Source organism: Homarus americanus, unplaced genomic scaffold (assembly GCF_018991925.1).
Source record: "Homarus americanus isolate GMGI-L3 unplaced genomic scaffold, GMGI_Hamer_2.0 scaffold7626, whole genome shotgun sequence".
Lineage (NCBI taxonomy): Eukaryota > Metazoa > Arthropoda > Malacostraca > Decapoda > Nephropidae > Homarus > Homarus americanus.
The window spans coordinates 16,601,026-16,613,269 of NW_024718273.1; the positions used below are offsets into that span (position 1 = coordinate 16,601,026).

At 37.7% G+C, this 12,244-nt stretch overlaps 1 protein-coding gene across 6 annotated transcripts in view; it reads right to left on the reverse strand.

The window, feature by feature from the left end:
* Window positions 1–1,559: 1,559 nt before the first annotated feature.
* The window catches only part of LOC121859470 (AMME syndrome candidate gene 1 protein homolog), a 39,495-nt gene continuing 28,810 nt past the window's right edge, over window positions 1,560–12,244 (reverse strand). For 3 of the 6 annotated variants that reach the window (XM_042356301.1, XM_042356299.1, XM_042356297.1), the window contains 5 exons: window positions 8,608–8,771; window positions 7,313–7,423; window positions 6,168–6,373; window positions 4,876–5,006; window positions 1,560–3,648 (listed from right to left, as the gene is read on the reverse strand). In XM_042356301.1, coding sequence (XP_042212235.1) covers window positions 3,613–3,648; window positions 4,876–5,006; window positions 6,168–6,373; window positions 7,313–7,423; window positions 8,608–8,771 — 648 coding nt within the window. In that variant the 3' untranslated portion in view covers window positions 1,560–3,612. Of the gene's footprint in view, window positions 3,649–4,875; window positions 5,007–6,167; window positions 6,374–7,312; window positions 7,424–8,607; window positions 8,775–12,244 lie in introns of all 6 variants that reach the window. The other 3 variants (XM_042356300.1, XM_042356298.1, XM_042356296.1) reach the window with 1 other exon arrangement.

Below are 12,244 nucleotides of genomic sequence, written 5' to 3' on the forward strand. Positions count from 1 at the left end.
ACACACAATGGCAGTGTTTTGGTTTTACTTCCTTATCTTGTACCTAACAATCTATATAAGAATGAATACAAGAGATTTTTCCTTCCAGCTACATAATGGAAAGAATGAAAAACTATTTCACATTATTTCCACTATGAAATTGCACCTTCATATTACATGCAAGAAGGGTTTGTGTCTTTTTAAGAGCATTACTAAACCATCCCTATGAATTCTAAACTCAACATCAATGTTAAATAAATGTGATGGTGTGATTATAAAATAATTGCATATGTAACCATTCACATGAATTACTGCAAGGTAAGATTTGGCACAGTACAGCAGGACACATAAGTATGCAATGCCACCTGTGGCTAACCTCTAAATATAACATCACATTAATACAAAAATATTTCAGAATCTGTTCACATAATACTGATTATTCCCAACACTAAGCATACATATTTAAACTCATTTCAAGATTTATTCATAAACAAACCCTGATACAAGAATAAATATCCCAAATCACAGAATAAGGAATATTATCATGAATCTGGAGCCGAATTATCTAAGTATTGACGAGAACAATACCTGGGCAGTGAGCAAGCAAGAACTGATGACTCATAATTCACTTTCCTTTACTCTATCCATCAGGTACAGTTGGCATCGAGACAATGAGAGATATAAGGCTTAAGTCCCACATTAACCCTTGTGCACAGTGTTCAACCTCATGCATTCTTGTTTCCTTATAACCTTTGCCTGCACATTTATGTCACCATAGCCAGGGGATTAAATTATAGCAGCACTTGTGATCCCTGCTGCCAGTAACAAGTTCATCTCGAGCACCAATGTGTACATACACTTGTCTTTTGTGACCAGATATACCCATCGTGACGTTGTGATACTGCCTGCCTCGTAAGTACTCACTGATGTGAAGAAAAAAAAAGATATTCATGCCAAGTTTAAGACATTATGCATATATATCATATACATACAGTTCGTACACTCACAAGACCTGTATACCCCCACACTACCCTACAGTCATATCCCTTTATACATACATGCAGGCAACCTATATTTTTTTCTTTATAATTTTTCTTCATATTTATATTTTTTTGTAAGCTTTACAAATCTAATTAACTGTTTATTTTTGGAACAGCCCTAAATTTATAAGTTCAATTATTTATTAATTTTTATGAAGTATTCCCAAATCAGGTTTAATAATTGAAAACTTAAAAAAAAGATGATCAATTCAACTATCTGAACTGAATTTTCTTACAGGTGATATATAATAAACTCACCTGTGTGTTACCCCTCATGTGAGTGATTGTGAACCATGACTCATGTCTTCAGTGTTAAGGTACTGTACTACTGAACTTCAAGTACTGAACACAACACACCACATGGAGAAGTATATATATATATATATATATATATATATATATATATATATATATATATATATATATATATATATATATATATATATATATATATATATATATATATATATATATATATATATATATATATATATATATATATATATATATATATATATATATATATATATATATATTTCAGGAATGTTGATTCCCACTCTTAAACATCCTGAGATTTTAATTATTGGATAACCAATGATACACTACCTGTCCTCGTAGTCCTCAACTCTTAATGGTAATGGGTAAATGAGGCATAATCACTCTCAGATAACAGAGGTGAGATTGGTGCCACTGTCTCTCTTCCTTGGCACTCTGCACAGTTGTTTCAAGCCACCTTTGGTATAGTCTATCACATGTTATCACTGAGATGCACTTGGTAAGTTTGGTAACCTCTTGCCAAGTTAGCTAAGAAGGAGGTGTTCGCATTATAAATTGTAGTGGGAAAGGTCAGTTATCATTCTAACCACTTGTTGTCACAATTATTTGCAAGATACAGCATTCCCATCTACACAAATATGAACTGTATTGTAATTATTGTATAAAATGTGTGTTAAATAAGTTTTCTTTGTCAACAACACTGTACATGAGATCGTTCAATAGTAAGTAACGAATGAGCAGCACAAGACACCTTGCTCACGACTAGGCAGTCTGATATTAAAAAATTAGCGGCGAACAAACCTCATTTGATGAGTATTAAGAGTAGCTCTATGTTGCACCATTCACATATGGTTCATCAACCACCAGTATTGAACTGTTTGCAATATAATATGTCATCAACATAAAAAATCTATATTTTACATCGTACTTGCTGTCCAATGTAGACATTTTAGATGGAGTTAAACTGGAGGCTCATCAATCTTGTGAGAGTTTTGTCAGCCGCTGAACGTGAAAGACTGGTGTGGGATGGGCTACAAACATGCCCGATGATCACAACACACGCGGACGGGAGTGGGAAGGCCAGCCCGGGGCTCGGTGACTTGCTTAAGAAACAATATACAAGAAAAATAAAAAATAAATAATAATAATAATAATAATGATAAATGAAAAACAGAGTTACAATCACCATCGATGTTTAAGCAAATGTGCTTATTATCAAAGTGAGCTGACCACTTTTCCAAACTCCACACACTCACATAGATCTTGATGACCGCTAGAGGGCTTCATCTTCTATGGCTTAACACCCACGATCTCACTGTTAATATTAAGTCACATATCCAACAATTCCTTACTTTGAATACTAAACTCTGCCTGCAGCCAGTTATGACTATCAATAACACTGATTCTTTTATCTTTGTAGTATCCAGCTCATCTTGATTTTGAGCATGAGTATTTGATTTCAGATCAGGCATGAGATGAAGTAATGGCACTCTTTCTGTGTTGGGCAAATGAATACATAGTTTTTTCTTAAGCATTATTCCCAGGTTCAATGGAAAGACCTGGATCCATACAAAATTGTTATAAAATTGCAAAATTAAGTTCTGGACCAAACTTAAGACAGATGACACTCAACACTAAACAAATAATAAGCTAAAATAACTAAAACCAACCATCAAGAATTAAAAAGGCCCCTAAGAAAGTCTGCCAGCCTGTTGGATACTCTGCGTAGGCCGTCCAAGCATCCTTCTCCCTCTGGTGTGCCCCCGCGGTGAGAACACCACGCAGGACACCCTCCATGATTCATCAATGCAATATCTTGAGCTGGAGGGCCGCACAGAGCAAAGTCATTATGCCCTGAGGTGGTGACACACAAGAGAGATGCGCCGAGCCCTGAGTTACCCACCGAGTCAAAACCCAGTGGTGGAGTGTTGGTATTGGTAGTTGTGGTGGTGATAGTGGCAGAGGCTCTACCACTGCTGTTGATACTGCTGCTGCTACTACTACTGCTGCCTCTAGCGGAGTAATGGTGGAGGTGGAGGGGAGATGGGGACCTGGGATTGTGGTGATGATGGTAGTGGAGATGTTGATGGTTGTTGTGAGCAAGAAGCTGATGGCTGTTGTTGTGGTGGGCCATCACCTGATTATTAAGGTGGTAGTGGTGATAAGGGGGTTGAGGATACTGTCCATGGTGGTTGTTATGAGGTTCTGGGGCCCCACAAACATCAGTGCCCCGGGCAAGGACTCCACCTCTACCCCCACCACTCACACTCCCAAGATCAACACTCCCACATCTTCCATCCCTAAGGTTCAGCGAATGCTAGCAACGACGGTTTCTCCAGTAGCTCATGTAATCCTGAAATACAGTAACAGTGAAATAAAACTTAAAATCTATTACATCTGACATCACATATTATCATTATCTCTGGAGTAAAAGGTCAACAAAAATGTAAAAGGTGTACACTCGCTCCAAAAGGTATCTTTAAAGAGGGGTCTGATAATTTTCAAATTGAACACCACACTCATGTTGTCTCAGTAGGGTTGTCAAAATCCTTGACCCATTGTGTCATATTGTCTCACACAAAATCATAAAGATAACTTTTGGAGCAAGTGCACAAACTACAAAAAGCTATAGCCTTATCTCCTCCACAAATTTAATCAAATAAGATATAGCTATTGGCAGGCAGCTCATCTGAGATAGGCGTATCATTTCCTCAACAAGGATAATCTACGGTTTTGTTTCGCTCTACATCCATTAATTTCACTTGTAGGTTGTCTCAAGTTCAAGTTACCATAAAAGGAGAAAGAAAACTTGCCTAATCTATCACTAACATAATATGCATCTGTTTTACTATCAACGTTAACTGAGACTAGACATACAGTACACCTGTTCGTTATCTTTCTGAACACTATGAGTCTAAGGTCAATTACTGTATACTGTATTAATACCAGGGATTGTAACCCCTTTACCATTATAGTACGGTGAGATGTACTGTACTATCCTCGTAAAAGTGTTACTGCTGAAGCATTAATAACTACTCATGAGTAATCTCCCTCACATTCACACGTTACAATCCTCAACAATTGCTGTAGTATTCAACAAATGTACTATTTCTATTTGTAATTTACATTCCTCAACAAGTGTGCTACTGTATCTCTATTTGTACAATGACCAAAGTGTTTAAAATAGAATTTGTATCATGACAATCAACCTATGCTCTGTCACATTTACCCCTTAAGTAAGTAAGGGGACACTGGAGTAGGACAGTGATGCTCAACAAGTGTATTAAGCAACAGGAAGGGAATGATATCAAGTACAAACTATCTCCATTTCTTTTCTCTGCTTTTTATTGTCCCATATTCTCTGTCAATATTAATGCACAACAGAGTGTAACCTTAAACTCTGCCAAATGGTGATATGTTGCTTCCCTAAATACTATACATTAAATTACATCATGTACTACTGTGTATAAGAATAAAACTCCTCCCCCCATCATTGCCATTAGTATTAAATATGTGTATAAATTAAATCAATATCAACATGCAGCTTATTCATAACACCTAAAATACTGTACTTTCTCACTTGAAAGGTAACGGATTTCTTTTCACTCTGGTAACGAGTCAACTTTATGTTGCGTCGCACTTCACTGGTCACCGGCCCCTTGTAACCTCCTTTCCTGAGTAGTGAATCAATAGTTTGCTCATGGTCCCAACCTGAAAGTATTCCAAATTGTGTTAAACTGAGATGCAACTGCCATCTGTCACTCAACTCCTGCCTAACTGTCAAAGTGTCCCAAAATGTGTTAAGATATCAACCTCTTTTGCACAAATAAATAGAAGTTTAATAACACATGGGAGAAAAATTAAGTGAAATAATAGACTTCAGTTTATAACCAGAGAGCAGAGACATGAAATTGTCACACTAGATCATCCCCTTGGCATAGCTGGTCTGGTTTTGTACAATAGAGTGATATTTTAACACCAATCACCCTCCTCCTCATCATTTATGTTTTATGGACAAAATCGTGTCGTGATGAAGGACTGAAAACTATATACTGTACTTGCCAAGTGCCCTAATTATAATCATTCTGCGAGTGTTAGCCAATATAAACAAACTGTACAATCACCCGGTAAAGTTCTGAGAGGCTTGTTCATGGCAGAGTAATGTTGGACTCCAAACAATCATCAACCAGGGTGTTCCTTTACTGACATAATGGCAGATATGAGTGGGAGAACATGAACACTGATGGAGAGAACATCATATCATGGGGTGGTGGAGGAACATGTACAGTACAGTACTGTACAACACTCACTCCAAAAAGTATCTTTATGGAAGGGTCTGAAGAATTTCAAAATGAACACCGCGACTCTTGTTGTTTCGGTATGGTTGTCAAAATACTTCATCCATTATATCATAATGTCTCATACAAAATCGTAAAAATACTTTTTGGAGCGAGTGTACTAACAAGCATGAGTCTGGCAGTGTTTATAACTGGGGAACAAGTCAATGCCAGAACCCCAAGGGATGGAGAAGTTTCACCTGATATTCAAACACTCTAACCCAACCTGACTTCATTTAACCTAACATAATGTAACATAACCTAATATAACCTAACCTAAACTGTATAACCTAACCAAATGTAATCTAATTTAACCTAGCCTAACCCCCATCAGGGTGTACTATAATGATCAGGTGAAATAAGCTAGGAGGTGGGAGGGGGTTAGGCTTCAGGTGATGCAAAGTTTATTTATTTATTTTATTTTTTTTTACATCTGTAACAGTGACTGTGCATAACAGACATACAACATAAAAAAAGAGAGCAAATTAGCTGGAAGTTAACATATCATACTCCAAAAGACATCACTGGCGCATACCTTGTTCAGGAGCGACCTCAGGCAAGTAAGTAGCTGTCCTTTTGGCTCCCCGCTCATTTAGGAACTCTATTCTTATGCCATGAACACTTATATCCCAATCTCTATAGTCTCGACCCTCTTCAAAATGTCGAAGGATAGACACAGAGACCCCAAGGCGTGGTAGCTCATCCCTCCCAATTGGCTGGAACCGGGAGTCCTTAAATGCACTGGTGAGTGAAAAATAAAAATTCCACTAAGAAAAATTTGATATAAAGGATGCTCATAAATTATCTGAACCCATTTTATGCTTAATAAACTAAAAAATGTCATAGCTACAATGTGCTGGTTTTATTACAATTTACGAACAACACACAAGTTTTTTCTGACCTTAGCAGATGTCTATACCGTACATATTTCAAACCAAGAGAGATTTAAAACATATAATATATTGTTAATTCCAAACTGAGAACATACCTCTCGGAACATAACCAACATACATGAAGAACACGCATAGAACACTTCATGATTTCACGGCAAGCAAGGAAAATGGCCATAAAATAACGATGGGAATGACATGTAAGAATCGACCTATAACTCAGAAATTTGGGGATTTTAACTGACACATTCCCATCATAAAATCCTGACTATGAAATTCTTTAATAATACCTGGAAAGAAAGAGAGAGAGTTTTTATAACCTTCATCTCATTACAGTTACTGAAACTTAAGAAAACAAAAAATACCAACAACATGAATTAGGGCAACAATGAATTACTCGAGGTTATGTAAAAGGGCAATGTTCAGTGGATTTGGCATCCTGTTTACCGCTGGCAAGGCCGTGGGCTCATAACACTCGTCTTGCCCGAGGTGCCCACAGGTTCTCTGTGGCTGTCGGCCACACTAGAATAACCCGTTATAGTACATCCTTCTTTCCTCACACAGCCAAACTGTGGAATGCTCTGCCTTCTTCTGTGCTTCCATACTCTTACAATCTGTCTCACTTTAAAAAGTTGGTTTTACGGCATCTTTGTAGTGTAGATTAATATGGTCTTTTTCTTTTCTATTTTTATCTTCTTTTACTCTTATCCCCCAGGCCCCGTTGTAGGTCGATGACCAGTGCCCGGTGGGCTCTTCCCGTAAAAAAAAAAAAATGACTACTATACCGTACCTGGTAGCAGCATACTCTCTCAGCCCTGCGTGTAGGTTGATGTGGCTAAACGTTCCCATGCAACCCCGTAATCGCTTGTCCTTGCCAACTTTCCACGTTACAAATAAAGGGCTGGAAGTAGACAACAAGATTCATATCAGTACAGTGCCATCATCGTCAAGTTAACTCATACCAGTGATATACTGAGTTAGTCTGTTTAGGGTCTGCCACAGCCAAAGACATAATCTGCCACAGCCAAACACATAATCTGCCACATGATCTGCCACAGCCAAACACATAATCTGCACACACCTGCACACAATCTGCCACAACCAAACACACAATCTGATCTGCCACAGCCAAACACATAATCTGCCACAGCACACAGCACAACCAACACACACAATCTGATACCACAACCAAACACACAATCCACCACAGCCACACAATTACAACCAAACACACAAGCCACAACCAAACACACAAACCACAACCACACAAACCACAACCAAACACACAATCTGCCACAACCAAACACACAATCTGCCACAAAACACACAATCTGCCACAACCAAACACAAAATATGTCATAACCAACACACAATCTGCCACAACCAAACACACAACCTGCCACAGCCAAACACACAATCTGCCACAACCAAACACACAATCTGCCACAGCCACACAACCACCACAACCAAACACACAATCTGCCACAACCAAACACACAATCTGCCACAGCCAACCACACAACCTGCCACAACCAAACACACAATCTGCCACAACCAAACACACAATCTGCCACAGCCAAACACACAATCTGCCACAACCAAACACAAATATACCACAACCAAACACACAATTTGCCACAGCCAAACACACAATCTGCCACAACCAAACACACAACCTACCACAACCAAACACACAATCCACCACAGCCACACAATCCACCACAACCAAACACAAAATATACCACAACCAAACACACAATTTGCCACAGTCAAACACACAATCCACCACAACCAGACCAACCAGAAGTATTGCCCAAAACATTGTGAGCAAGAGTCAACAATGCTTCCACTATCTATTCATCACAAAACATTAAAAATAAATAAAAGTATTTCGGAACTGTACTGTGATTTACCCTTAATGTGTCTCAGACTAGGGGTTTCCATCACTGTTTAAAGGGACACGAGCGGTAAAATGCTGTAAAACGACAAAGTCCATTATATCGAGGGTCCATTATTTGTGAAACCTCCATGTAACGGATTATAAGGAGAGAGGTTATGTAGGGAATTACCGTACCCCAAACTTACAAGGGTTCGTTGGTAAAGTCAGGAGTGCTGGGAGGTTCCATGTTGTGCAAGTGACTGTATAAGACGTCAAAGCAATAGAAACACATCTCAGGGCTGGCTATGGGGATGAGACCATTACGTAGTGTTCCGTTGGCTGTGGGTGTTGTGCCATTGTAGCAACAAACCTGCTGAGGAAAAGACAAAAACAGTGTATATAGTATAACACCAACTTAAATCACTTCCAAAGGACATTATTCGTTGGACTAATAAGACATTACCCCTGACTGAGTTTAAATCAACATAAGTACCTAACTTTCAATTGAATATTTTGTATTTATTTATTTCACTAGTACTGTACAGTATATGCAGCAAAAAGAAAGAAGATATTGATTAAACTTGATGGCTGTTGTTGACATGTGTTATCTGCCATCACATACTGAAACATGTGTTATCTGCCATCACATACTGAAACATGTGTTATCTGCCATCACATACTGAAACATGTGTTATCTGCCATCACATACTGAAACATGTGTTATCTGCCATCACATACTGAAACATGTGTTATCTGTGTTATCTGCCATCACACATGTGTTATCTGCCATCACATATTAAAACATGTGTTATCTGCCATCACATACTGAAACATGTGTTATCTGCCATCACATACTGAAACATGTGTTATCTGCCATCACATACTGAAACATGTGTTATCTGCCATCACATACTGAAACATGTGTTATCTGCCATCACATACTGAAACATGTGTTATCTGCCATCACATACTGAAACATGTGTTATCTGCCATCACATACTGAAACATGTGTTATCTGCCATCACATACTGAAACATGTGTTATCTGCCATCACATTCTGAAACATGTGTTATCTGCCATCACATTGAAACATATGTCATCTGCCATCACATATTAAAACATGTGTTATCTGCCATCACATATTAAAACATGTGTTATCTGCCATCACATACTGAAACATACAGCCACCACATATTAAAACATGTGTTATCTGCCACCACATATTAAAACATGTGTTATCTGCCATTACATATTAAAACATGTGTTATCTGCCATCACATATTGAAACATACAGTACCTGCCACCACATATTGAAATATACAGTACCTGTCATTGCATATAGAGCACAAAGGGCTAATTCACCAGAAGTGACTTTTGAGATAATTCCATTTCAAGTTTAAGTAATTTCATTTTTGTATATTACTGTATTGGGTAATTTCAATGAATCATACATAAAATTTTTCATCTCGAAAAGCCCACTTCAATGAATGTAATTAAAAAAGAAAATATGCCTTTTTAGATTTTTGCCAATTTATCAAAATAATGCCCACTAATTAACTACCACAAATAATTTGAACCAAGCCATAAAAATTTTTATATACAGTACTGTACTGTACATTGGACGTCTGTGGCCCAGAGCTCATCTCAGCTGGAGGGTTGCCGCTGATTGGCTATGTAGGCCGGGGATTTCACATCTTTTCTTTCCTAATGCTGCCACACCGTCAGCATCACGTATCAAAATACACAACTTCCACCCCTCACCAAACGCATTCCAAGGTTGCTTTTATCTTGGAAGCTCTCACCACCTGGTAGCCTCTATTGTACCTGGGGAATCCACAGAAAATGGAAAATGGGGAAAGTGGCGAGTTCGCCCTTTGTGTTCTATATACTGTACTGTACTGTACTGTACCACATATTGAAACATACAATACCTGCCACCTCATACTGAAACATACAATACCTGCCACCTCATATTGAAACATACAATACCTGCCACCTCATATTGAAACATACAATACCTGCCACCTCATATTGAAATGTACAATACCTGCCACCTCATATTGAAACATACAATACCTGCCACCTCATATTGAAACATACTATACCTGCCACCTCATACTGAAACATACAATACCTGCCACTTCATATTGAAATAAATAAAACATGAAATTGGTGATAAACTTAACAAAGAACAAAAAAAAAAGTTAAGTCAAACCTGTACAGGTATATAGAAATATCTTGCTACTATAAAATAAACACAGAAAAATATTAATACAGTGGAAAACAGCAGAAAAAGTGAATGCCAATAAGCTTGAATCACCATTGCAGAGACAGTCATTGATCATTGCAGAAAGTCATTGTCCATTGCAGAGGCAGTCATTGATCATTGCAGAGACAGTCATTAATAGTAAATGGGTTGGCAGGTCACTGGTATTATACTGTAGATCATCAAATACACAATGCAAGTTTATTTGTATTTTGTAGAAGTTACATCAACAGTACAAGGTTGGTAAAGCAGTCCCTCAATATCCCCAATATTGTTCAAGACCATGTAAGTTGAGGCACGACTGTATATCTCAACTAACTCAAACATTCACTTAAACAAAGAAAGTATTGAATGAAATATTCTTATTTGTCACTTTATCTGTTTAGGAGTAAGTAAGTTTTGGAATCACAAGATCATTTGGTTAATATTAATAGATGCTTCTTTCTGGACACAACAAAATACCTGTACTTTACCTGCTTTTGAACCCAGAAATACTACAAGGTGGTACAGTAATATTATTGCTTCAGTCGCTGGAGCCCTTTGTCAAGATTCAGTTAGTATAACAATAGAACCCCAAAGCGTAAACATGGTATTCTTGAAAGGGACCTGACAGTGGTATATATATATTAATGGTTTATTTATGATGAAAAATCAACCAAAAAGTGAAAAATTTATTGAATGAAAAATGACAGTTACGTATATTATTTGTTAGATGAGATACAATTGAAGTTTAGTTAAGGTCAAGTTTGATGTCTTTTGACCCGTAAAATATATAACAGTCCCATGTATATTCTTCTCAAATTACTGGCATTACTAACCCCTTATGGCAGTGTTTGTGATGATGATAATGATGAGCTTTCTGGTGGCTGGTCTGACTTCACCGTAAGCATGGCCATATCTTCACCAATTAACAGGTTTGTGTGTTTGTGGTAGTGTTTAGTCATTAACCCTGTCAGCTTTTAAGGGTCAACTGTATATTGGAGAGAAGAATGGTAGGAGGCATTGAGGAAAATTATAAATGGGGTGAAAGATAAACGCATTAGTTAATGACCAAGGTTTTATGACTGCTGTAGTTGTTACGGCTGTTAATTTGTGTTACAAGGAAAGAGACTGAGGACGATGTGCAGATATTCCTATAATGTAGACAGGTTCAGCTTGAGCCATCCTCTTATCTGACAGCATAATACAGTACAGTAGAAGCAACTCACTCAGAAGAAATAGTTAACTTTGAATGACTCAATACTTGCTTGTTATTAATGCTGGCTTCACTGTGTATGCCAATATACAAATATTGTTTTGTATTCTGTTTTATCATTCAATAATTTTCTACTTCAAGATCATTTCTACAGAGGGATTATAACTGAAAAATAGGCTATGACCTCACTTTGAGAGGTTGAGGTGAAGTTCAAGGTCAAGACACATATCTTGCCCAAGGCAGGTGTCTTGGTGACACACGACATCATCCCACATCAGGTGGTGGGGGGTAGGTGTAGCACATACTGTGTTTTGCAGAAATGAGATAATTGAAAACTTCAAAATGGGGTGAGGGTGAAAGTTAACATATGTCACATCTAACC